At 49.8% G+C, this 27,380-nt stretch overlaps 1 protein-coding gene across 1 annotated transcript; it reads right to left on the bottom strand.

The window, feature by feature from the left end:
• Nucleotide 1: 1 nt before the first annotated feature.
• On the bottom strand, nt 2-27,380 carry ATP12A (ATPase H+/K+ transporting non-gastric alpha2 subunit; the record flags this gene model as incomplete). Its single annotated transcript, XM_082602145.1, has 23 exons — nt 2-30; nt 116-207; nt 807-908; nt 1,037-1,170; nt 1,810-1,955; nt 2,086-2,209; nt 3,594-3,748; nt 3,843-4,011; nt 7,055-7,205; nt 9,818-9,954; nt 10,665-10,840; nt 12,905-13,097; nt 16,417-16,551; nt 18,188-18,297; nt 18,433-18,631; nt 19,801-20,069; nt 20,330-20,447; nt 20,574-20,708; nt 21,877-21,990; nt 22,756-22,959; nt 23,743-23,802; nt 26,675-26,827; nt 27,159-27,380. 23 exons carry the CDS (start codon nt 27,378-27,380, stop codon nt 2-4), a joined length of 3,327 nt encoding a protein of 1,108 aa, XP_082458271.1.

Genomic DNA, 27,380 nt, shown 5'->3' with positions numbered 1-27,380 from the left:
CTTAATAGTACATGTTCTTATCCCACCAGCCTATAGAGGTAGAAAACAGTGAGCTAGAAACGGAGGGGAGTCTGCTGCACTAGACAAGAGTCCCCCAAATCACACTACTACTTACTTCCAGGGTAGAGTCTGATGGCAAGTTTCCGCACCTCATCATACACCCAGATCAGAACAGCGTGTGGTACAGCTACGAACCAGTACTGAGGCCTGGCAGGGGGCAGAGGGAGGGAGGTGAGACCCACGCACCCAGAGGGGGGCCCGCCCCACAAGCGGCCGAGCTTCTCGTTCACTTCCCTGCCTCACTGGAGAGAACGACTCCACTGCGTCACACAGCGTAAAACCACACTGGACTGTGACCACTAGAAACAGCGCCTGCCTGGGAAGTGGTCTGCCGGACGAGGGTAGAGATGGGATGGTGAGGAATGGAAAACCCACCTCCTCTTCTGAAAAAAACTAGCAGGTCAAAGACTCAGACTGATATACAACCGGTTCCATTTTACCTCTTTTGAAAGACTTGAGGGGAAAGAGTCTCTGGAACCCTAGTGATTATTTAGGCCGTGACAGCAGATCGGGGCTCACTCCTCCCTCCCAGACACGGGCCTCTCACTGCTGCGGCCTCTCCTGTTGCGGAGCACAGGCTCCGGATGCGCAGGCTCAGTGGCCATGGCTCACGGGCCCAGCCGCTCTGCGGCATGTGGGATCTTCCCGGACCGGGGCACGAACCCGTGTCCCCTGCACTGGCAGGTGGACTCTCAACCACTGCACCACCAGGGAAGCCCTCTCACCACTGTTGAAGGGAACCTCACCGGAGCATCGTGAAGTTCAGGGCCACGATACTCCCGAGGCCGTAGGAGAGGATTAGCGCGATGATAACCTGCGAGGCAATCCCCACCCAGATGACTTTATTTCTGTAAGACACAAAAGCGAACAGATTCTGAACTCCCAGGCTCAGCCCCGCATACCCAGCACAGTCAACGCCTCATCATCCCAGCAGCAAAGGCCCAGGCTGAACCATGAGGGTGGATGCCGGCAGTACCTGAAGAGACCCTGCTGGAAGATGGAATTCCTCCGGGTTTTCCTGATGATCAGATCTGCTATTTGCTGGATCATGATGCCAACAAAGAATGCTGTGTAGCCTGTCCATTCTAGGTATTTCCTCTGGTAGCTCGTCTGTCAATGGCCAGAGAAAGAGAAGACCATGAGGGCCCAGATGGAAACTTCAGGGAGGCATCAGTGCACTTCTGTAAGCCTCTGCTCTCTCTCCCCCTCACCCAGACTGAGGGAGGATCAGCTCCTTGTGTTTGGAAAGAAACCTTTCTTCCCTTTAACCTGGTGAGTAGGAAAAGATGCTAACTTAATGGATTTGGCCCAACCGTGGCAATGTTGGCTGGTTACTCTTACACACCTATCGCAAAGCTAATGTGAAAAGGTGAGCTCTAGGCACCTAACTCGAGAGATGAGCTGAGCCCCGACAGAGGCAAACCGCTGTGACCAAGGGGCCCACAAGCCCTGTTAACTGAGAAAGCTGTCATGTGCTCTGTCCCCTTACGGCCCTCCCGGGAGGACACTGCTGGAGGCCACGCCCTTACCCATTCTTTTTTTTTTTTTTTTTGCGGTACGCCGGCCTCTCACTGCTGTGGCCTCTCCCGTTGCGGAGCACAGGCTCCGGACCTGCAGGCCCAGTGGCCATGGCTCACAGGCCCAGCCGCTTTGCGGCATGTGGGATCTTCCCGGACAGGGGCACGAACCCGTGAACCCTGCATCGGCAGGCGGACTCTCAACCACTGCGCCACCAGGGAAGTCCCTTACCCATTGCTGTCCGTAGCTGTCTTCCAAGTCGTTCACGTAGCCCTTTTCCCACTCCACCCGGAGGTTAAGGAGAGTGCTGGGTCGAAAACCTTCCTGTGCGTACACGGTGAAATACACAAGAAAAGCTCCCAGGGCCTGCATGAGGCCTGAAAGAACAGAAGAGGTTCTGTAATGACTTCAGAAGTGCCCCGACCTCATTCTCCTCTGGGCTCCTCCTCATGTCCCAACCCCGCCCCACAAGGCGAAAAGAATTCTCTGGGAGGCCCCTGCTCGTACCAATGTGCAGGTAGGAGTACACGGCAAGTGGCTTGTTCACCAGTCTGTCCTTCTTCTTGTGGCGAGGCTTCCTGTTCATAATGTCACTTTCAGCTTTCTCATAAGCCAGGGCGATGGAGGGAATCTAGAGGGAAAGAGACCCCGTGAGGCCCGGCCCTGAAACACCATGACAGAAGGGAACAGCGGCAGCACAGCCAGGGCCCGGGGCGTGGCAGTGGGGTTAGGGAACTGGTCTCTCCAGGGTGCAGGCCACGGGGTGCGTCGTCGTCTGTAGAGAATTTAAGAAACAGTCGGCCTCTGATCATCGCCTTGTGCCTCCAGCTCTAAACAACACTGGTTATGAAGCACTTGCCTCTCCTTGTGTCCTCTCCCGCTTCGCCCCACCACTGACCAGTGGTTCTCGCACAGGTCCTCCCCGCTGGAGGGCAGAGAATCTGCATTTCTTTTTTTTTTTTTTTTTTTTCCTGCGGTACGCAGGCCTCTCACTGTTGTGGCCTCTCCCGTTGCGGAGCACAGGCTCCGGACCTGTAGGCTCAGCGGCCATGACTCACGAGCCCAGCCGCTCCGCGGCATGTGGGATCCTCCCGGACTGGGGCACGAACCCGTGTCTCCTGCATTGGCAGACGGAGTCTCAACCACTGTGCCACCAGGGAAGCCCCAGAGAATCTGCATTTCTAACCAGTTCCCCGGTGATGCCTGGAAGAACCACTAGAATGGAGAAAATGAGCCAACTTCAACGGCCTGGAAAGTGATCTGACTGCAGGCTCTGGGGCCTCAGCTCCCCACTAAGGTAAAGATACCCCCAGCCCCCTGCAGCGTGGAGGGTGCCCTGCAGTTGTCCCATGAGACCAGGGGGGAGGCGGCAACTTGCAGGGCTATGAGTTCTGCTCGCTGTCTGTCACCTGTGTAAGCCAGAGCCACGGGAATCACTGCCACGAAGCTTTCTTAAAGGGATTCATCCGAGAAGGGGGGAGGGTTTAGGTGACGTTACTGTAGGTCAGTGTGCAGCTTTACAGAGTGTTAATCATGGCTACTTCTTACTGTGTTTGGTGAGGGGCTTCCAGGTCACAGATTCTTTTCCTTAACAAGGGGCGGCTGTGGGTTATCACTTCAGCCACGGGGCCCCCAGCAGGACAGGGACCACTGTGGTGACATCTGCATCTTCTCAAAAGAAAAGGGAGGCATGTGAGCTGAAACTGACCAATGGCATGCTTTTTCGGAATGGTGAAGAACTTATGTCTTGAAAAGTTCTTATATGGAGTGCAGTGGTTTTAATTTTCAAACATTTGACAGATCTCTCTAGTCCTTTGCTTTGAAGTGTGGTTGGCAGACCAGCAGACTCGGCATCACTTAAGAGCTTGTCAGAAATGCAGAACTTCAGGCCCCATCACGTCGAGGTTTGAGAAGCATTGATTTAGTGCATCTCTTGCTCTTGAAGGTAATGACTCTGAAGTTTCCATCACCTGGGGAAGTTATCAGACGCTGTTGTTCCCTTTAGGGCTACTTACTATGTCTGTGCCCAGGTCGATGAACAAGATAGTAATGGTGCCAATGGGCAGGGGAAGCCCAGCAATGATGTAGATCAGAAAGGGGCAGAGCTCAGCGATGTTCTTGGTCAGGGTGTATGCGATAGTCTTCTTTAGGTTGTCAAAGATCAGGCGACCTAGGCAAAGACGTTACGTTTCTCCTTATAGGACTCGCTTCTGATTTCGCAGGTGGCCCCAGCCCTCGCTAAGACCCCTTGAGACCCCACTCACCTTCCTCCACCCCTGTGACGATGGACGCGAAGTTGTCATCCAGCAAGACCATGTCGGCTGCACTTTTGGCTGCATCAGAACCCGTTATCCCCATGGCGATCCCGATGTCTGCCTTCTTTAGAGCCGGGGAGTCATTAACTCCGTCCCCTGTCACAGCGACAATAGCATCCTGTGGGGACACCAAGAGGAGGTGAGTGAGCAGCCTGGGCAGGGCCCACCCACTCCCTTTGTCTTGAGGCTGCGAGGTCAGCCAGAGCCAAAATGAAGGCCCGCTTTGGGTTTGGGGGGAAAGATTAAGACAGGAAATCCCAGAAGCAAGAGCAACAGCTCCAAACAAGATGTGTGTGAATAAATAAAACCAATGTGAATCCAAATTGGAAAGGAAGAAGTGAAACTGTCACTGTTTGCAGATGACCTGAGACTAAGCAAAGAAAATCCTAGACTCCACCAGAAAACTATTAGAACTAATAGATACAAAATTAGTAAATAGAAATCTGTTGCATTTCTATACACTAAAAACGAGCTCTCAGGAGAAATGAAGAAAACAATCCCACTCACAATCGCATCAAAAAGAATGAAATACCTAGGAATACATTTAACTGAGGAGGTAAAAGACCTGTACTCAGAAAACTATAAGACACTGATGAAAGATACTGAAGATGACACAAACAGATAAAAAGATGAACTGTGTTCCTGGATTGGAATAATATTGTTAAAATGACCATACTACCCAAGGCAATCTACAGACTCAGTGCCATCTCTATCAAAATATCAATGGCATTTTTCACAGAAGTAGAATAAGTAATTATAAAATTTGTATGGAACCACAAAAGACCCCAAATAGGCAAAACAATCTTGAGAAAAAACACCAAAGCTGGAGGTTTCACACTGCCTGATTTCAAACTATACCACAAAGCTACAGTAATCAAAACAGTATGGTACTGGCACAAAAAACAGACACATGGTTCAATGGAACAGAACAGAAAGCCCAGAAACAAACCCACACTAATGTGGGCAATTAATCTACAACAAATGAGGCAAGAATATACAATGGAGGAAAGACAGCCTCTTTACTATATGATGTTGGGAAAACTGGACAGCTACATGCAGAGTGAAACTGGACCACTTTCTCACACCATATACAAAAATAAACTCAAAATGGATTAAAGACTTAAATGTAAATATAAGATATGAAACTGTACAACTCCTAGAAGGATACATAGGCAGTACACCTTTGACATCAGTCTTAGCAATATTTTTTTGGATCTCTCTTCTCAGGTAGGGGAAACAAGAGCAAAAGTGAACAAGTGGGACTATATCAAACCAGAAAGCTTTTGCACAGCAAAGGCAATTATCGGCAAAACAAAAAGGCAACCTACTGAATGGGAGAAGATATTTGCAAATGATATATCCAACAAGGGGTTAATATCCAAACTATACAAAGAGCTCATACAACCTGACATTAAAAAAGTAAAAAATCCAATTAAAAAATGGGCAGAGAACCTGAATAGACGTTTCTCCAAAGAAGATATACAGGTGGTCAACAGGCACATGAAAAGATGCTCCATACCACTAACCATAAGGAAAATGCAAATCAAAGCCACAATGATGTACCATCTCACACCTGTGAGAATGGCTATTATCAAAATGACAACCAAGGACTTCCCTGGCAGTTCAGTGGTTAAGGCTTCGCCTTCCAATGCACGGGGTGCGGGTTCGATCCCTGGTTTGGGAAGTAAGATCCCACGTGTCTCGTGGCCAAAAAGCCAAAACATAAAACAGAAGCAATATTGTAACAAATTCAATAAAGACTTAAAAAAAAAAAAGACAACCAATAGCAAGTGCTGGCGAGGATATGGAAGAAAGGGAACCCTTGTGCACTGTTGATGGGACTGTAAATTGGTGCAGACACTGTGGAAATCAGTAAGGAAGTTCCTCAGAAATTTAAAGATAGAACTACCAGTGGATCCAGCAATTCCACTTCTGGGTATTTTTCTGAAGAAAACAAAAGCACCAATTAGATAAGATACATGCACCCCGATGTTCACTGCAGTATTATTTACAATAGTCAAGATATGGAAGGAACCCAAATGCCCATGAATAGGTGAATGGATAAAGAGGATGTAGTGTGTAAATATGTTACTCAGCCATTAAAAAAAGGAATGAAATCTTGTCAGTTGCAACAACGTGGATGGACCTAGAGGGTGTTATGCTCAGTGACATAAGTCAGAGAAAGACAGGTAGCGTATGATTTTACTTATATGTGGAATCTACAAAACAAATGAACAAACATGACAAAACAGAAACAGTCATAGATACAGAGAACAGGTGGTTGCCAGAGGGGACGGTGGGGGTGTTGAGTGAAACAAGCATGGGGGATGAAGACACACTTTCAGTTACAAAATAAATGAGTCGCAGGGGTGAAATGTACAGCATGGAGACACAGTCAATATGTAATATCTTTGTAAGGTGACAGGTGGTAATTGAGTTAATTGTTGTGATCATTTTGAATTGTAAAGAAATATCAAATCATTATGTTGCACACCAGGAACTAACAGTGTTATAGCTCAATTATACGTAAAAACAAACAAACAAACAAACACATAAAAAAAGAGATCAGATTTGTGGTTACCAGAGGTGGGGGGTGAGGGGAGGTGGAATTGGAGGAAGGGGGTCAAAGGTACCAACTCCCAGTTACAAGGAGTGCTGGGGATGTAACATTACAACATTACAGAAAAGCTGTTGAGAATTCATCCTGAGTCCCCATCACAGGAAAAAAATTGATTTTCTTTTTCTTTAATTTTGTATCTGTATGAGACAGCTGTTCATTAAACTTACTGTGATAATCATTTCATGACATATGCAAGTCAGATCACTATGCTGCAGACCTTAAACGTATACAGTGCTGTGTGTCAATTATATCTTGACACAACTGGAAGGAAAAAACCCAGTGTGTGTGCAGGCGACAGTGGGTACCCTGTCTTATGGCTTTGCCCTTTCTGTTCTGCATCCACTCACATCCCCCATAGCTCCAAACTTCCCCGTTGCAAGGCCCTTGGGGAGCCTGCAGCAAGGCCCCAAAGTGAGCAGAGGGCCAGCCCCGACGGGTGGAGACGTGGGGTGGTGAGGATGGGAGCCCAGCGCTCAGCGCTGCATGTCCCCGCAGGATGGTGACAGACCTGGAAGGTTCCCCCGGCGCTGCATCCACCCACCTGCCTCTGACAGCCCTCCACAATGATCAGCTTCTGCTGGGGGGACGTCCGGGCAAAGACGATCTCCGAGTGGTTGGCCAAGAGCTCGTCCAGCTGCGCCGGGCTCATGTCCTTCAGCTCCGTGCCGGTCACCACAGCGGCCTTAGCGTCCCTAGAAGGGCAGCAGGAACGGGCTGAGGCCCAAGGTTGAAACACTGTTCTGGGCGGGAGGTGGGCTGAACCTCTTTGATCTTACCTGGAACCCAAAGTCCTGACACCTAGTCCTCTGGTGGGATAACCGGGTGTGTGAGTACTGGGGATACTTTGGTCTCATTTCAAGACAGTGAACTAAGGCTGACAAATAAGGCATTTCCTTGCGTCACTCAACAGTAGGAAAAAGCCAGTTAGCCATTTCCTTCCAGGAATGTGTGAGAGGTGGTACTTCCTGGGGCAATGCTTTACTCAACAAGTAAAAGGAGGGTAAAAAAACCTGCCTGTTTGTACGTTTTGGGTCCTAGAATCCAGCGTACGCCTGAACACATGGGTAACAATTCTTTAGTGTTGTTTATTTCCTATTTATAGTGTCTGCTATGCCACGAGCTATGCAGGGAGAAAAGTTTATTGAGGTCTTCTTTGAGGAAAGCTTTTATCTGCTGACTATAAAAGTGAGGTTCTAGAAACTACTGAGTGTGCAGATCTGACTGTGCTGTCCCCTGTGAACACTCTCCCGAGGCTTCCACTGTGCTTTGAGCAGACCCCGGAATCCCTGCTCGGTCTGCAGGGCTGGGTGCAGCCCGTGCTGTCTGTCCCCTCTGACTCTTGCCCGCAGCCCACTGGGCTTCTCAGTTCTGAGCCCCCGGACTCTCCATGCAAAGGCCTCACACGTCCTGCTACGTCGACTTCCCTTCCCTTGGCGAACACTCCACATTTCAGCCTTCTAATCTCAGCTTAAACGTCCTTAAGTACAAAACACTGCATGCCTTTTTCATTCTTAAAGTTCTGAGCTTTTTTTCTTTTTTTTTTTAGGTCTGTTCTTTCCTATCAATGCTAAATATTGGAATTCTAGCACTTGACTCAAACTACAGGTCTTCCTATATTCTGGTAAGAAAATGTATATATATGGGGCTTCCCTGGTGGAACAGTGGTTAAGAATCTGCCTGCCAGTGCAGGGGACATGGGTTCGAGCCCTGGTCCGGGAAGATCCCACATGCCGCGGAGCAACTAAGCCTGTGTGCCACAACTACTGAGCCTCTGTGCCTCAACTACCAAGCCTGCGCTCTAGAGCCCACGAGCCACAACTACTGAAGCCCACACCCCTAGAGCCCGTGACCCGCAACGAGAAGCCACCGCAATGAGAAGCCCACGCACCGCAACAGAGTAGCCCCTGCTTGCCACAACTAGAGAAAGCCCATGCACAGCAACGAAGACCGAATGCAGCCAAAAATAAATAAATAAAAAAGTAAACAGGGGCTTCCCTGGTGGCGCAGTGGTTGAGAGTCCGCCTGCTGATGCAGGGGGACATGGGTTCATGCCCCGGTCCGGGAAGATCCCACATGCCGCGGAGCGGCTGGGCCCGTGAGCCATGGCCACTGAGCCTGCGCGTCTGGAGCCTGTGCTCCGCAATGGGAGAGGCCATAACAGTGAGAGGCCCGCGTACCGCAAAAAAAAAAAAAAAAAAAAAAAAAAAATCAAAACAGATAAACAAAAGCTCCAAACCTGTCTTCATAGATGAATGCTATTGACACAAAGGAGCAGTGGAAGACCCTTATACTTCAGATATTGCTGCTGTGCCCATAGGCTGTTCAACTGTTTGGTTGTCTTAACTGGTAATTTGTTGCCCTGGTAGTAAGTCACTACCTGACAGCTCTGTGTTCCTGAAAGGCATAAATGCTTGGGTAAACTAGAAGAGGTTCTTTGGTTTTTCCCTTTTTTCCCCACATGCGTGAAAGTATAATAAAGCCAATGACACTAATTTTCAAACTAAGACTTTGGAGCCTTTGACTCACTTAAATGATCAACAGTCCAGGCTCCCACTGCCAGCTCCTTTGTCCCTGTGTGCCCTTCACTGAACTTACCACATCACAATTAATTTATTTTTCTTCCCCTCTGGCTCAATGGAAAGCTCCCCAAGTGTGGGGAGAGTGTCTGGTCTGTTTCTGCTATAGCTCTAGTGTCTGGCACAGAGCCTGGTACACACTAGGCACTCAACAATTATTTGTTGAAAGAATACAGAATAAATGGACAGATGACTGGACTGAAGGATGAACATGATTTAAAGAATCAGGAGACACAAGAAAAAGTCTTTCCTTACAAAGCTTCCATTCTATTTACTACCAAGTAAAAAGTAAAGAGAAGTATGTTTCCATAGCTACACATTATGAAGCCAATGGAATAAATACGCAAGATGCAGACTAGGAGGGCACGTGGAACGCAAAGTGTTTTCAATATTCTTGATTATACAACTGCATCAGTGGCTGGTAATTTCCTGTAAAGTCTTTGCTTCAGTTTCTTCACGCTAAGTTAGGCACTGAAGCTTTCAGATCTACTTCATTGGGTTGAAATTTCACACAAGACATGCATACAGGTAACCCTCATGGTATCAGTACCATGCCTGGCACATGTCCGGTGCTCAATGAAATTCTGAGGAAGGAATGGATACATACACTATAGAGTAAAGCAGCCTCGCATAACCCCGAGAGGATGTCTGCCAGGAAGGGGCTCTTTAGAGGCAACAGGGCCCCGTGGCTAAGAACCTGAGTTCTGCTGGGTGGGTTCCGAGCTCACCGCTTGTTAACGTGCTCCACAGCAACGTTGAGGCGTTTTGCAATGTCTTCCACTGTCTCATTGTTGGCGGAAATGATACCTACACTCTTGGCAATAGCTTTGGCTGTGATTGGATGATCGCCTGTAACCATGATGATCTAGAACATAAACAATGAGAAGGGCATGTGGACGGTGAGGGACTCAGGTACCCAAGCAGGGACAACTCAGTATCGTCTGCTCCACCATGGCCCCGTACAGCATGGCTAGGGATGACTATGGTTTGCCCTAATGAGCCGTCCTTGATCTTTAGGTCAAAGAAACAGCTGTCTTTGAAGGGCACACTGATCCCACTAGATCTACCCTTGCTCCTAAGCTTCTTACATTTCCTCCTCTGACATCCAGCCTTTCCTTTGGACATAACTTTATCTGTGAAAGGGCTGACAGGATGTCTCCTTGGGCAGCTTCATGATGCTCCACAGCCTTGGAATTTACACGGTAATGGAATTAATATTTTGGCTTTTATATCATGAGGGAAATGGAGTATGGAAGCTAGACCTCGAGATTAAGTAATAAAACCTATTACTGTCTATCACAGTATAGGGCAAGATGTGACCACCTCATGGCACAGGGACACAGCTTTCTGCTCGCTGCAGTTACTCTTGTGGTTTATTCCACACAGACGCAATCACTTTGCTTTTATGGGACAGTTACTGAAATCCTAGTACAGTGAAAGTGGAGACTAAAAAAAGGGGAATTAATGACATTTAGTTGAAGAGACCTAAATACTGACTCTCCCATGACAAATGTTCCTAGAAAGGGATCCAACATCGATGGAGGACTTGTTAATTCAGGAATGTGTAAGTCCCACCTTGATCCCTGCACTCCGGCACTTGGTGACCGCATCAGGGACAGTGGACCGAGGAGGGTCGATCATCGATAAGAGGCCCACAAAACAGAAGTTGGAAGTAGGAAAGTTCATTGTGTCTACATCAAATGAATAGGAGGCTGGAAACTCGTCTGCTGGCAGGTAGAGATGACAGAAACCTGAAATGGGTATAAATTTGGGAGTCAATGAAACTAGGATAAGAAATGACACATGAAAGAAGGAACAAAAAAGAAAAATGAATGAAAGAAAGAAGGAACATTTTCATACACTCTCAGTCCTTTGTATTTTACCAATACTTTAGAGTTGTTTTTTTTTTTTTTTTTTTTCGGTATGTGGGCCTCTCACTGTTGTGGCCTCTCCCGTTGCGGAGCACAGGCTCTGGACGTGCAGGCTCAGCGGCCATGGCTCACGGGCCCAGCCGCTCCGCGGCATGTGGGATCTTCCCAGACCGGGGCACGAACCCGTGTCCCCTGCATCGGCAGGCGGACTCTCAACCACTGTGCCACCAGGGAAGCCCTAGAGTTTAACCAGAACTGTTTAATTCCTTCAGTTCCATAACACATGTTGTTTTTAGGAAAGACCTATTTCATCCCAAAATAATTTACTCTGTGCCCATTAGGTTCTCTGTTATGTTCTGGAAACAGAAAGCCCAGAAGTGGAGAGCCTTTACTTCTCAAGAGGTTGCAGTTTAGTGGGGGACAGACACAAAGAGATGAAGAGCCTGGAGCGTGGTGAGCATCACAGAGCAGGGCTATGCCCTGCCACCTGAGAACACGAAAGACTTCGCCAAGGAGGTCATGTGAGCTCACTCTTGAGCAAGGAGCCGGAGGTCTTCCGGGGAAAGAAGGGAGGACGGGCGGTGGGAAGGCCCTTTTCGGCAGAGAAAACAGCACGTGCTCCTGCACAAACCAGGGAAGGAACTGGGGCATCAGGGGAAGGGCATGATGCTCAGCCTTTAATCACGTGTGAGGGAAAGGTCATACGTGAGGGTCCTAGAGCAACTCAGATGGGCAGCAATCCTGCCTTGAAAGACTACTTGGTGCTGTGGGGCACGCTTCAAGCATTATCAACTCATTTATGTATTTTATTTGCTTTATAGACTCAAATGTCCTTTAGAAACACACATTCCACAGATTCCATCTCTATTGGCAAGAGCTTTCACCATGTTTAATGAGCCTTATCGTCAGTATGAACTTCTGCTACCTTGAACCCATCCATCACCCTGTAGTTCAGAGCTGCTGTTTCATCGGCCCCTGTTTCTCCCAGCAGAACATGTCCTGTGATACCCCTTACGTTGCCAGTGACAGGCTTCTGCCACGGTGGCTGTGCTTCTAAGGTTCCTTCCACCTCTAACGCCCCCTTCTCTCAGTTACTGGCTGTACGTTTTCCCTAACTGTTCAATGGGAAACTTCAACATTTTTTTTTTTTTTTTGCAGTACATGGGCCTCTCACTGTTGTGGCCTCTCCTGTTGCAGAGCACAGGCTCCGGACACGCAGGCTCAGCGGCCATGGCTCACAGGCCCAGCCGCTCCGTGGCATGTGGGATCTTCCTGGACCGGGGCACGAACCCGTGTCCCCAGCATTGGCAGGCGGACTCTCAACCACTGCGCCAGCAGGGAAGCCCCCCAACATTTTTTTAAATTACTTTTCCCCTCTAATTAGCTGCTAAGTCTTACCAATTCTGCCTCCACAAAGTCTCTGTATGTGACCTTCACGTTCCCATTGTCTGGGATCAAATCCCTTTTTGCCTGAGTGAGGGCAGCACCTCCTGCTGAGACCCACTCTGCTCCTGTCCCCGCCAAGAAGGGCGCTGCAAGCCGACCTCCACACGAGCCTTCTAGCCCTGTTTCCCAGGACCGTGTTACCTCGTCCACCTGCAGCCGCGACAAGGCGCGTGCCACTCCGTCTGTTCCCACCACTGTGCTCTGGCCCACGAGGCTCCCTCTGTGTGAGCATGCTCCCCACCTCCCTTCAAGCTCCCTCACTCAAGGTCCAGAATGAAATGCAACCCGTCCCACAGTAACTTCCCAGATTTCCCCGATCTGGACGGGACCGCCCTGCACACTATCCGTCACACAGTGTCTCTTGTACATTGACCATTTCTCCTTTATGACTCAAGTGGACGCCAGAGCTACTCCACTACATCACAGGCCTGTGTCCTCGTGTGCTGGAGGCCGGCAGAGAGCCGCGGGCCTCACGAGCGGGATCAGGGTTCTGCTCACCCAGCACGCGCTCCCCCAGGCCGCCCAGCTCCATGTACGCCGTGTGGAAGGCCTTGGCCGTGCTCCCGTCCAGAGGCTGCTCCTGGCCGTTGACCATGATGGTGCTGCACTTCTCCAGGACCCGCTCGGGGGCCCCTTTCATCACCACGAGGAAACGCTTGTCACTGGGGTCGTCTGTCTCGTGTATGGAGAGCTGCGGGGGAAAGGGGTCGAGCATGTTCAGTGTGGCATCGGGCAATGACACCGTCTTTACTGCTAAGGGCCTGAACTGGACAGATCTGTAAATGAGCAACACGACAAGATTAAAAACACCCCTTTCTCTGTTGGCTACTGGTCCTTGATATATAAAGAAGCAGTGCTCTCTGCAGGCGCATTCTGTCCTTTCTACTTTGTGCCCAAGCAATATGCAGAGAGCTAGACTCCGTCCCAGCCCAGGGGGACACCCTGAATTTGAATCAGGGTGTCTCGCAGAGGGAAACTCAGCCTGTCTCTCAAACAGAAACTGGATGCTTTAGGGAGGCCAGGTGCGCTGTCATCCTGTGAAACCTTCTGCGTTGAACACCATCTCCTGGGGCGACCGTGGGGTCAGAGGGCTGGGCGCCGCCTTGTCTCACCTCCTGCCTCGACTGCCCTCCCTGCAGACCCGGGCCGTCCTGCACTCAGTCAGGCACGTGGGCAGCGTCACTGCCTGGATGTGACAGAGGACGCGAGGGCTGTGAGGACGGGCTCTCATGCACAGGCCTCCGGGGGGACAGCTAAGTAACAAGAATCACAACTTCATCATCATTACCCTCTGACCTCACAATTCTACTTCTAGATGCACCCTAATAAGATAATCGGGAAAACTATGAAAAAATGTATAGACAATAATAAAGTGGCTAAGTCTAGACCCTATTTTATACCACGTACCCTTCTAAGCCCTGGAAAGAATTTTAGGAAGCTGGAGTGTTTGGGAGAGAATGAGTAGGTTACAAAGAAAAATTCTGTCATTTGGGGTCTACCAGTTGATTCTAAACCAGTCGTTTATAGACTTGTGGATATCAGAGATGAGTACAAAAAAAAAAACAAAACCATAGAGGGCAAACGTAAGGTTGCAGCTTTTTTCACATGGCCAAGTACCGACATTAAAAAAACCAACTAACCAACCAAACCCAAAACCTCCATGTACTGTCACTATCATTTTCTGAAAGGTGGGGCATTTTAACATTTAAAGTAGGAATAATAAATACTTCTATTGTGTACACTGTTCTGAGTGCCCCGAAACTAAATGGACTCATTTAATTCCCAAAACTACCCTCAAAACTATGGCCATGGGTACCATTATTACTGTCTTTTACAAGGGAGGAATCTGAGGTGCAGAGACTTCAGTGACTGCTAGCAGGAGGCAGAGGTGGGACCTGAATTCTGGCCAGCAGGCCCCAGAGTCCCTGCTCTAACCATGCAGGACATAAAGGATAATCTTCTAAATTCAATACCTTCATCTCTATATAAAATTTTATAAAATATTGTCCTAATTTTCCAATTTGCCATAAACTATGGAAAATATTTGAATGGACCAGTCTCCGTTTGGGGAACTGCTATTCTAAGACTGTCCACTTTGTTTCCTTGGGTTGAACGATGCCCCAGAGACCCTCCAAGGTCATGACACCCAACCACCTTGCTTAGTGCCGAGTGTTGCTCGTGTGTGGATATAAAATGACACTAATAGCTTCCCAGAGGCTCTGTGGCCTCTTCTGAAGGACCCTCTCCTTTCTAGACCAATGCTGGGGAGCCCACTTCTCCCTCAACATTCTGTACACGAGGCCTCACAGGACCCGCTTTTCCTCACATCTCACACGACGAGGAAGCCTTCCCTGGAGGAGACGGAGCCCCAGGGGGACTCTGAGTCTCGTTCATGGTTGGAAGGCCATCCTGCCTAGTCCTAGGAGCATGGTCCCCTGGGTCTGCCTGAGCCCTGGCTCTGGCCCCTGCTGGCTATGTCCTGTTTCCTCCTTCTCTACTGCCTAAAAAAACTGTTGTGAGAAGTGTGGAAATTAGCACATGATAGCTATGGTTACAATTATTATTTTAGAATTGCTACTCATTCTATTTTCACTATGTTTTTGAACAGAAATCTGATTTCCTCTACATTTTACATCATACATTTTATTATTTGTCTGTTTTGGTAACCATGATTTTTTACTGTTCAATCATCCACAAAGATCTTTGCTCCACAGTTATTTTCCAGTCCTTAATTCCTTCCAAAGAAAATGTGTGGGTGGGTGGGATTTCCTGGTGGCGCAGTGGTTAACAATCCACCTGCCAATGCAGGGGACACGGGTTCGAGCCCTGATCCGGGAAGATCCCACACGCTGTAGAGCAACTAAGCCCGTGCGCCACAACTACTGAGCCTGCGCTCCAGAGCCCGCGAGCCACAACTACTGAGCCCGCGTGCCTAGAGCCCGAGCTCCACAACAAGAGAAGCCACTGCAATGAGAAGCCCAAGCACCACAATGAAGAGTAGCCCCCGCTCGCCGCAACTAGAGAAAGCCCGCGCACAGCAACGAAGACCCAACACAGCCAAATATAAATAATTAATTAAGAAAAAAAAAGAAAATGTGTGGGTTATCACCAGAAACTTGCACACAAACATGGTTATCCTATTTATATAAATTACTGTTATGCAAAGACCACGTCACGATGCCCCACTCTCAGCTCTGGAGTCTACAGGGACTCCCACCTCTGCTAGCACCTTGGGCTAGAAACTGTTCGTTGTCCTAACATGACTGCTGGGCACCCCTGGCATGAGGGGTGACAACTAGGCAAGGATCGCCGTTCTCTTCCTGAGCCACAGGGGAGAGGAGATCCCTATGCACTGCCTGCGGGGCAGAATGGGAAAGCAGTGTGGCTGGTGCTCACTGGTCTTCACAAAGGGCAAGGCTTACCAACATGGCCTGAACTGAACTGCCCAGACTCTGTGTTGTGGTAGAAAAAGCATAGACTCAGGAGTCAGAGGTGTGAAAACTGCTTGTGCCACTTAGATGCTTGTGTGACTCTGTCACCTCAGCGCTTTCTAAGGCTTGTTTCCTCACCCTTCAGTTGGGGTCACTTGGTCCTACCTCACAGGCTTATCATGAGGATTAAATGAGACAAAGCACGTAAAGTGCGCGACACAGACGCGGGGCAGCGCTGCTTCTCCCCACGCCCCACCCTTCTCTCGTCCTTTGGGGTGTGGCTGTGGCCCCTCCTTGGCCAAAGTTACCCAGTGCGGGTGCTGGTGCGTCTGTGTGCATGTGAGTGTGCACGTCACACAGACAGATCATGCGTGGGGAGGGCAGGACCTTCACCGTTCTTTTTCTATACTTACTGCAGGGAAACCTGTTCTGGGTTTACCAGACGTCCAGGCCCTGCATCTCTGAGGACTATTTTTGAAGTCAAGTGTCACTCACAATACATATTAACCAAAGGATACTTACACAGGTGGAAATGCTGTTCTAGTGATGATAAAGATTCAGTTGTGACGAAAAACTAACCTGAAATTTGTTGGTCGAGTTAAAAGGTATTTCGGCTACTTTGCGGTTTCTTTTTCTAATTTCCATCACGTTACCCAAAATGACCTCTGAGAATTTCAAAAGAGCAGTTTCTGAGGCATCTCCAACCACAATTTTCTGCAAATCAAGAGATAAATAGTTGCAGCACATAATCTGGTTCTTCTCTGATCATTTGCAACGAACCAACACATTACCTAAGCTTACTATCTACTGGAGAGAGAAACAACTACCGCACAACTGGTGACCGACTTAGGACTGTTAACTGCAGGGCGCCACCTGCTGGCATTAGGGGAGTTCAGAAAAGTGAGAGCCCTGAGAGCAGGAAGTTTTCATGAAAAAAGCAGTGAGGAACTAGATCTTGAAAGACAGGTGGGGGGAGTTCCCTGGCGGTCCAGTGGTTAGGACTTGGCGCTTTCACTGCCAGGGCTCGGGTTCAATCCCTGGTCAGGGAACTAAGATCCCGCAAGCCGCAAAAGAAAAAAAAAAAAGAGAAAGAAAGACAGGTGGGTTACCTACAGAGAGAGGAGCAGAAGAAAGCCTTCTGGAAACCAGAAAGCCTTGAAGGAAGGCACGTGGTGGGGAAACTCTATCATGAGTGCTGAAGCACAGGTGGACACGGCGGATGTGGCAGATGTAAAGAACCCCAAAAGGCAAAAGCACTGAGACCCACACTCGAGAAGCAGAAAATAGAGAAGCATGGAAAGTTTTTGAGCAAAGTCAGATGAAGTAGTCCATGTAACTAATGAAGTATTTAAGGAAAATTAGTGGCATGCAAGAAAGACGGGGGAGGGATAAATCAGAATCATGGAGGCCAATTAAGAGGTTGGTACACTTGTTCCAATGCAAGGTATTAGTGATAACAGAAACGTAAAGTTGGATGTGCTGAAACAAGAGTAACAGGCCTTGTTGACTCACTAGATATTTGGGAAGGAGTCAGTTAAAGATGACTTTCAAAAGGGTGACAAGTAAAATGGTTACAGCATAGCAAAATAGAAAATTGGGGATAAGATATTAATTTGGAGCAAGTTTGGGTACAGGTGGAAGGTGACAAGTATAATATGTTGAGTGTCTAGCATGCAAAACCTCCAAGTGGAAACACACACAGCTAGCTGGAGATACATGGAATTTGGGTGAGAAATTAGAACTGGAGATAAGGACTTGAAAGATACAGAGAAGTGATTGGCCAAAAGGAGAATTAATGAGCTGGCTGATAAAGAAAAGCAAACAAAAACTATAAGTAAGAGTCAATGAAGGAAACAGATGGCAAACAGAAAAGCCAGGAGGACACAGATTCAGTGACTCCGGAGAGGGAGAGGGAGGAAAGCAGGGGAGGAGAGAGGTTTCGTATGTTGCAATTAGAGAAGCGCTCCAGGCAGCCCAGAGGAAGCCGCTCTAAGACCCCTCCTGCTATTTCTAGCCGATTACATTTTAAACATCAGTGAATGGCATTTATGTAATAAGTAACCTTTGATTATATCTTCTTAGCTGATAAAGAAGTTAGGAAAGTAACTTAAAGGCACATTCATTTTCTGGAAAGAGACAGAATTTTCTAAAGGCCCAACTGAATATTCTGAGAACTTTCAGATTTCTCGAAGCTAGTTACAGCGAAAAAACTTTTCTACAGGTGTTGTGATTAGACTTGCTCTTACAGTATAAACCCTACCCAGCTGGAGAGATTAAGTCAAACACCAGATCAGAACAGAGAAAGTGACTTGGCTCTGGCTGCAACTGAGACCGTGAGCAGGGCCTTCACCTTCATGATGGGGACGCTCTCCTGTCCTGGTCTGAACTCAGCGCGGTTACACAGCGTTATGATCTTTGACAGGGAGGCCCAGGTTGCAGAGCTTTGATCAAAGACTTGATCTGGAAGGAAGAAGAGTGGATGCCAAGGGAGCTGGGCTCGCACCCACGAACAGCACTGTTCACCCCAAGGCCGCAGACCAGCCCCTCTGCTGGGCCTGCAGCGCAGGGCCAGGCTGGATGCGCCCGAAGACTCACTCGAATGGTCTTCGCTAGTGTCCGCCACGAAGACCTGGTTGTCGAACCACAGATGGGCCACGGTCATCCTGTTCTGGGTCAGGGTCCCCGTCTTGTCTGAGCAGATGATGGAGGTGGAACCAAGGGTCTCCACGGCCTCTAGGCTCTTCACCAGGCAGTTCTTCTTGGCCATTCGTTTTGCTGTCAGTGACAGAGCCACCTAGACGGAGGAGAGAGGGAGAAGCTTGGAGAAAAACCACCCTTTTGAACTCGGGTTCAATAATGTAGAAACAGGTAGAGCTGGACTAGTGTCAGGTATGGTTACAGATGCAGTAAAGTGGCATCAGCCCCAGTGACTGAGAAAGCATATAAAGCCCTACACATGGATATGCCACAGTCCTTTCTTCTATTAAATGTGGAACACTCTTTTGTCCCTTTGCTCCTTGAGGAAAATGATCCTAAGGCACCCACAGGTCGCAGAGCTAGGCAAGTCACGTGTAATTACAAAGGGGACCTTGGCTGTCATTCACAAGCAAGAACGCGTAAGACAGACTTCGACAGCTATTTGCCAAAGGGCTTGTCCCAAAGGGCTACCTTGTTGCTTTGGGGAATCAAGAAGCATTTGTGTCACTTTAAGAGCTCCATATTTAAACATTCTTCCCTCTCTCTGAACCCTGCAGATCTCAAAGGGTTCTGTTTGCCTCCAATTCTGTCAAATTACTCTCTGCTGGAGTCAGAGGAGACCTGGAATCAAAAACTTCTGTCTTTGCTCAGGATGGTGCCAGGCCACCTTCACACAGGACTGAAGATACAAAGCCCTCTTCCCCGCCTGTGGGGCCCGCACCGCAGAGAAGGGCCTTGTTCAAGGGTGAGCTAAGCAGGGAGAACCAAAGCTGAACCTGGACGTAAGCACAGGAAAGGGCTGAACAATTCTGCAGAAACACACAGAAGGCATTTGTGTGTGTCTGTGGGAGTCTGAGAGGGAAGAGAAGCGAGGTAAAAAGTGTGCTCAAGTCCCTCAGCTGTAGAAACTGCCAAAGGAGTTTGTTTGTTAGTTGGTTGGTTTGTTTTCCTTTTAAGGACAGTGGAAATGTGGGGGAAGGTATCCAGCTTCTAGAAAATCTGCAAATGGTGGTTCAAGACTGTCTTATCTAGATCTTAAGGGATCTGCAGACAGATCTCCTGAAAATGAAAATATAAGTTTCCAAGGACAATGCATTCAGATATTAACAAATCACAATTCTTTTTGTCCCTCTAAGAAACAGTCTGTTCAGAATGTACCACGGCTGCCCCTGACGGAGCAGACTCAGCCGTGGCGGGTGCTCACCCAGCACAGCAGAATGGCATGTTAGCAGGGTCAGGGTGCGACCACTAGTAGAGCGGACTCACAGTGACAGTAGCCAGGAGACCCTCAGGCACATTGGCCACAATGATGCCAATGAGGAAGATGATGGAGTCCAGGACATGATACTTCATGGACACCGCGATGATGAAGAAAAGGACGCCGATGGAGACCGCCACGCCTGCCACGATGTGAACAAAGTGCTCGATCTCGATGCCAATGGGCGTCTTCGAGTTCTGGACTCCCGAGGCCAGTGAGGCGATCTGCCCAATGACGGTGCGGTCACCCGTGTTGATGACCATGCCGGTCGCTGTGCCTACAGGTGGAGCAGACATTTTATTCCAGGGGTCCTCAGCTAGGAGCGACCATGGCCTCACAGACCTCTCTTTGGTGGCTTGCGTGGCCAGTCAGCACATGACATTACTAAGGCCAAACACCAGCTCTCTAGGTTCTTCAATTCCACGTTTTCTCTTGGAGAAGCTTTGCAGCAAGTGATGGTAAAGAGAGGAAAACAAAGCCTACAGACGGAGAAGTGCTATGAGCTGAACATGCGGTCCTGCAAGCAGCTGGACTTACCTTCCAGACAGGTTGTGGAGAAGAAGCTGATATTCTTTGTCTCCAGGGGGTTGTCATGGGTAAACTCACAGGAGCGGGGCTGGGGCTCAGACTCCCCAGTGAGAGATGAGTTGTCTACCTAGAAGTTTTGAAACAAGTTCAGGGTCAGGCACCTTGTCCCTTCCCCAGTTACGCCGAGACCTGGAAAGGCCACAGCAAGCCAGCTGGTCACGAGCACGACCCTTGGGGTGCCTGTGCCGCTCACCTTACAGCCCTGAGCAGACAGCAACCTGACGTCCGCAGGGATCTGGTCTCCTCCTTTAATCTCCACTATATCCCCCACCACCAGCTGGTCTGCAGGAACTGTCTTCTTCTCTGAATCTCGAATGACAAGAGCTTGCTGCGAAAGAAAACCATGACCCAGGCCTCAGATTCCCTCCTGGAACGATGCTGGCCCTCCTGCACCCTCCCCAAACCTCAGGAAGGGAGGCGCAAGGGCCCGCAGCTGTCAGAACAGCAGAAAATGAGACAAAGACTTTTACTTGGGGCCTGAAGACCCTAAGAACTATTTTTTCTTGAGTAGGAGCTCAGGGAGATATTCTTCGACCCCGACAATTCCACCATGGGAGGGTACAGCAAAGCGACAGCCCTGAGCCTGGCGGGAAGGGAGCCCATTAAGGACGAACGATCCTGCTGGGAGGTCCAGGAAGAGTGCTGAAGGTTGAGCCAAAGGGTTTAACAATCTTGCTCAGGTCGGGAAGACTTTAATGGCGCGAGAGAAGGGTCTCCACTTCCTAGCACAGAAGATCCCAGCCAGAGTCCCCTCTGTCCAGCAGGTCTGCAGACCAGCGAGGGTGCGGTTTTCCTGCCGTGCTGACAGCAGCGCACGGTCTCCCTAGAGGACCCCTCCTGGGTTCCTGTGGGCGGAGGGATGGGGGGGCCTCCCATACCGAGAGCACTTTGGGGCAACATGCGGGGAGGCTCAGAAATGGGAGCAAAGAGGGTGAGGCTGAAAGAATCCCAGGTCGGGCTTCCCTGGTGGCGCAGTGGTTGAGAGTCCGCCTGCCGATGCAGGGGACGCGGGTTCGTGCCCCAGTCCGGGAGGATCCCACATGCCGCGGAGCGGCTGGGCCCGTGAGCCATGGCCGCTGAGCCTGCGCGTCCGGAGCCCGTGCTCCGCAACGGGAGAGGCCACAGCAGTGAGAGGCCCGCGTACCGCAAAAAAAAAAAAAAAAAAAAAAAAGAATCCCAGGTCGGCCTCCTTGGTTCCTGCTCAGAACCACCTGAACTGCTTTTGTCTAAACAGGTCACCAGTGCTGAGGAGCAGCCACAGGAGATGCTGTGCAACGACTCCTGTTCCTGTCGCACTTTGCTCTCGACTAAGCACTTTTCTCCATCTTATCTCGCTGATCATCTCAAAACCCTGGGAAGAAACAGGGGCTCCACAGAGATCAGGTCACTTTGCAGGCAGCAGGGAGGGGGCCCAGGCCTCCACGCTCCTCCACCCCCCCAGCCTGATGCTCGCTTATCTCAAGTCTCGCAGACACCACAGTGGGTGCCACACCCACCTGTGGAATCATCTGGCGGAAGCTGGCCATGATGTTGGTGCTTTTCGCCTCTTGGTAATAGGCAAAGACCCCGGTTAAAACAACCACCACGGCAAGCACGGAGCCCAGGTACACCTGGGTGAGGAGGACAGGCATCAATCAGAAAAACAAGCATCAGGAATGAGCCAGATCCTAGGGCCAGGGTGCTCCATGGCCAGTGAGAGAGATGGCAGTAGTGTCCTGGTGTAATTTCAGGCCACACAATTTACCCACTTGAAGTATATAATTAAGTGATCATTAATAAGGTACACAGTTGTGCAACAATCACCACCATCCATCATCCCAGTAAGTCCCCTTGAGCCCACTGGCCATCATTCCCCACTCCAGCCCAGCCCTGGCAGCCACTGACTGATCTGCTTTCTGAATCCAGGGCGGGTCTGCTCTGAACATTTCACAACAATGGAATCATGCAGCATGCGGCCTTTCGCATCTGGCTTCCTTCTCTCGGCATCATGGCAGCAGAAACAGTTTTGTGTTTCAGCCCTCCGTTATCAGCAGGCACAGAAGCTCTCCACAGTAAAGGGAGAGAATTAGCTTTGAGGAGAGAAAGCCCAAAAACACTTCACGTGGATATCGATTTTTTTTTTCCACGTAGGAACTTTTGTGTTTCTCTCTCTCTCTTAAAAATTCATGCTCATACTGCCTCTGAGACACCAGAAAGTCAGACATAATTTCTGTTTTACACTTGGGAAAATGACTGATTTTCTCAAACTCATGTGGTGACTGATCAGTGCTGGTCCCCTGACCCCAGCCCAATGCTCTACCCTTGCGTCATGGTGCGGACCCCTCCCGCCCCCCGCCCCGTTACCAGCAAACCCAGGAGGAGCCCCAGGGCCTTACATTGTCCAGGGAAGAGGACTTATCGTTGGAGTACTGAATCCCGTACGCGATCCAGCACAGGATGGCTCCTATCCACAGGAGGATGGAGAAGCCCCCCACCATCTGCTTGAGGAACTTGATAATCTCCGGGGTTTCCTTGGGGGGGGTGAGGGTGTTGGGCCCATCCCGAGCCAGGAGCTCAGCAGCCCGGGTGCTGGAGAGACCCTGAGAAAGCAGAGCCAAAAGAAACAGAAATCAGACGTTTCTCCCCCCTTGGGTTGGATGTCACATTTCTGCAGAGGGTGGGTAGGGGTTACTATGTCCCAACTCAATCACTGCACCACCCAGGGAGCCTCGCCTGTCAGACTCCGCCATTCCCTCAGCCTGCCCTTTGGCCTCTCACATGCCGCCTCGGGGAGCAGCCTGGCTGCCGAGCGCTTTCCTACACATCTGCCTCTCCCGCCCACTGCGAACTCCTGAAACCCAGGCATCGCCTGCTCCTCACACCGCAGGTATTCTTGTTGACTTGAACAGGTGCACCCAAATCTCCTGATGTTAAGACACCAAAACTTTTGAGACTTGAGATTCGAATTCACAGAAGAAAGCCCTACTTCTGCGGTGGGAGATTTTATGAGGCACATGGTGTGCCCTGCAGCCTTGTCCCTTTCCGGAGGAGGCCTTGATAAGACCCTAATACGTCCTGGGCACAGGGTTTAAAAGAAACCCCTGACCATGACAACGAGGAAGCATCCAAACCTTCCTGGGGTCACCACAGCTTCGCTGTGGTCACAGTCAAAGAACTGTCTGTGACCAAGCACACAGCTCAACAGAGGGCTTGGCCAGGGCTGTGGTTCAGACGGCCCAGCTCCTGAGGGGAACCAGCCGTCTCACATGGTGGGCATGTGGGTGGCTGGCATTCTCAAAGCTGCAGCTTTAGGTCACTCATTCTTTTCTACAAACGCTGAGCACAGTCCCGGGATTCTCTCCCCTTGTTCTCTGATGACTTACCGTAATGATGTTTGTACCATATTTTGTTTCCAGTTCCTCATTGCTGAGTTTGTGGTCATCCTGAAGCCCATGAAAAGAAGAACAGAGTGAATTAGATAATTACAAGACTCAAACCCTAAGCCTTGACAAGCCCATGAAAGCTGGGAGTAGCACTGAGGAAGGCAGAGGGGCCAGGGAGTGTGGGATGAAAAGAAGGAACCTTTGTCCCAGGGGCTACTGCAGTGAGAGAAGAGAACCTCGCTGCAGGAGAGGTCACTGGCCAGGGGATTTTCTGGCCATCCCTGAATAGTTCAGACTTAACTTGCCATTTACCACAAAGTAGCTGTCCTTAGTTTTTCTGAGCAAAGCAATGCATTTCACCTCAGTCTGGTCTCCGGCACATGCAAATCCTAGCACACCTGTTGTCCAGGCACCAGTGATCTGGATACTTAACTCAGACCTGAACTGTGGGATCCACGGAGGGCTATGAGCAGTGCCAAGCCATTTCATGTCCTGACAGCTGTTACCCATGCAGCCCTCACTGGGCAGGCGGTCTGGTAGAGAGAAGCATGCCTTTCCTTATTCCAGTACTTGAGACTCAGTTCACTGTCAGGGAAGCCCTCAGATTAAAAACCTGCCAAATAAATACTGGCCGAGGACGGAGGGGCCCACACTTGCTAATTTTGCCACAGAATCATTAGGCTAAAGCAGAGTTTCTCAACCTTGGCATTATTGACATTTGGGGCCAGTAACTCCGTTGTGGAGGCTTCTAGCCACCAGCGCCCTCCCTTAAGAAGTGATAACCATAAATGTCTCCAGACATTGCTGAATGTTCCCTGGGGAGCAAAGTCCCCCTCTCCTCTCCCTTTGAGAATCTCTGGGCTAAAGGACTAGAAGCCTCTTCTTGTGGCAGAAAACCCAGGGGCTAAGTCTTCCTCACCCCACCTAGAAAACCCAGCATTCAGGATTCTAAAACTCTGATTGTCTGAAACAAAAATTTATACTGTGACCGGTACCAGAACGTATCTCTTTTCTCAAGTATATGCAAAAAAAGATTCATGTAACAAAAGAGACTTTTTGTTCTCTCCTCAGCCAGATCTGCCTTTGCTCATTCGTTCACTGTACCAGTATCAACTGAATATGACATTGCTGGCGAGTCAAAGGACCAAGACACAGTTCTGTGCACAGTACACCAAGTCCTGGCCAGAGAAAAGTTAAAGGATGATTAGAGCTGTTGGTTTCATGGATGGACCTCAGACTTTAAGGGGCTCTACTACACTATCGTCTCCTGCTAGCCCAGCTCTGGGGATGAGAGCAGGGCAGGGTGCGGGAGTGAACTCTGCTGGGACAGGGCAGCACCAGGTGGCTCAGGCTTGAGTCACTACCCGCCTCTGTCTTCAGAAGCCAGGGATGCTATAGTTCTCATCAAGGTTCTAACTTGCTGGAGGGGTCGGGATGCAAGGGCATCCAAGTACGCAGTCACAAATTATAGGATTCTGGTGAGAAGGCTGTGAAAAAAGAGGGGAAGAAAGATGTATCTGAGCAAGGAAGCAAGGGAACACTTTGGCCAATACTATGGAAATTATTTTTGTGTATTATACATCTTCACAGAATGCTCCAATCTCAAGGGAGGTTCTCATTGTAATTTACAGGCATATGATACAATGGATATATATTCATGTTATAATTAGCAATTTCAAGTAAGACGAGTTATGTCTTCACCCCTAACTGCTAGAGATACGTAGGAAATAAGAGTGACTCTCTCAGTCTTTCTCCTGCTTTCCCTGTAACCCTCTTAACAACGCTAAGAGGTAGGTACCGTTTTTAATTCCAATTTTTCAAAACAGGGAACTGAATTTCAGTTAAACTGGGATTTCAATTCAGGTCAGTCCCGTTCCAGGGCTGTGGTCTTAAGTGTCATCAGAAGATACATGGACAAATGCCTAGTGGTGTGTGCTGTTTAATGAGCTCTCCAGGAAAAAGAAATAAAGAGCTCCGATTTGTAGCATTTACTGATTTCTCACCCCAGTCACACTTCACGCTACTAATACAGTATCAGTCAGCTTGCAGACTTCCTGAGTGTTTAACAATGCGCTCTACAGCACACATGAGCACACACTACTACCAGCTGCTCAGAGAATCACAGCTTTAAGGTCTGCAGTGAAGTGCAGACAATCTAGCATAATCTCAGACTCACGGTAGAAGTTTCCCCTTTGGCATTCCCGAGATGCAGTGTCACCTTTCAGTTCTAGGGCAGCTCTTTTCCGGGGCAGCCAGCTTTACTAGAAACAGGGTTGCACGTCCACAAAACGCTTCCATTAAGAACACTCTCATTCTTATCTCACTTTTCCCCTGACAGACCCACAAAAATTGTTTATTTCCCATTTTACCTAAAGAAAACGGAGCTTCAGCGAAGCTAAGGAGTTTGCTCCCAGTCACAGATCAGCCACGGAGAACTGGACCTCAGCTGAGCCTAAGGTTGTCTGAAGCCAAGCCCAACTCTCTTACCGCTGAAATTCTTTCTCGTGGGGCAAATATACCCAGAAACCTAGCAAGTGTAGTACTTTTGGTTTTCCTCCGGGGTGGTTCTGCCTCAAATAGTTCAATCTTATCAGCTAAAATGTGGCAGCTGGCTGCTTGTATCATCTCAGCGAAGCCGCCAGGAAGGAGAGCGGTCTGGGCCATCCATGCCTGTGGGGACTGGAATCAGAGACTCCCCTCTGAATGAGTCCCACCTGGGCGCGCCTACAGCCTGAATGCAGGGAGCTTTCAGAGGCCTGACCCCTGGGCAGATATTATCACACCATTTAAAAAAAAAAAAAAAACCAAGGAAACAAGTCTCAGGGCTTTTCAAATTCTTGAGACTGAATTTTCTTCTGTGGGAGGTGGGTTATAGGGGCGAGGTCTCAGCGGGGAGGGCAGTGCTCAGGGGCACCCTGTTGGCTCAACTGACCAGATCGAGTTCTTTCTTAAGCTCCTCTTTCGGCTGATGCGTTTTGCGTTCCAAGCAGTTCATTTTCAGGCCCCCGAACTTCTTGCCATGCCCCTTGTCCGTCTTCCCAATGTCTCCGGTTCCACTGAGCTCCACAGAGTAAATTTCTGTTTTCTGAAAGAGAAGCACAGGTGCGGTGCTGGCCCGAGGTGGGCTTTCCGAAGCGGAGCCGAGGCCTCCCCGGCGGGACCTGCAGGGAAGACGCGCCGCCCTCCCTCCGGCCCCTCCTCCCAGGAGCTGCTCCCTCCCCTCCCCGCCCCGCGAACAGCGACCCCCGCGCCCTCTTCCCTCCTCTGCTCCGGGGTGAAGGGCTGGCTGGGCGCGCGCAGGGCTGGGCAAGTTATTTCCCAGGCTCGAGACAAGGTGCCCCAGGAGGGCAGGGTCTCCCTCGTAACTGGTCCCCACGGGACACGCCAGCGCGCCGTTCCTCGGCGGGGGCGCCCACTGAACTCCTGGGCCTCAGAGGCCGGGGCGGCTTCAGGACCACAGCGCACCGGTGGAGTCGCCAGCCCCGAGCCGCCTGCGAATCAGGACAACCGCGGCCCCCGCCCCGCGTCTGGCTTCGCGTCTTCACGCTGGCAGCCCTGGGTCTCCGCGCAGCGGTGGGAGCCGCGCGAAGCCCGCCCGCCCCGCGCGTTCGCGCCCCGGCTGCACGCACCAGCCTCAT

Source organism: Mesoplodon mirus, assembly GCF_964341445.2.
Source record: "Mesoplodon mirus genome assembly, chromosome: 17".
Lineage (NCBI taxonomy): Eukaryota > Metazoa > Chordata > Mammalia > Artiodactyla > Ziphiidae > Mesoplodon > Mesoplodon mirus.
The sequence above is the reverse complement of the archived record's forward strand: the minus strand, read 5'-3'. Positions and strand labels throughout refer to the sequence as shown.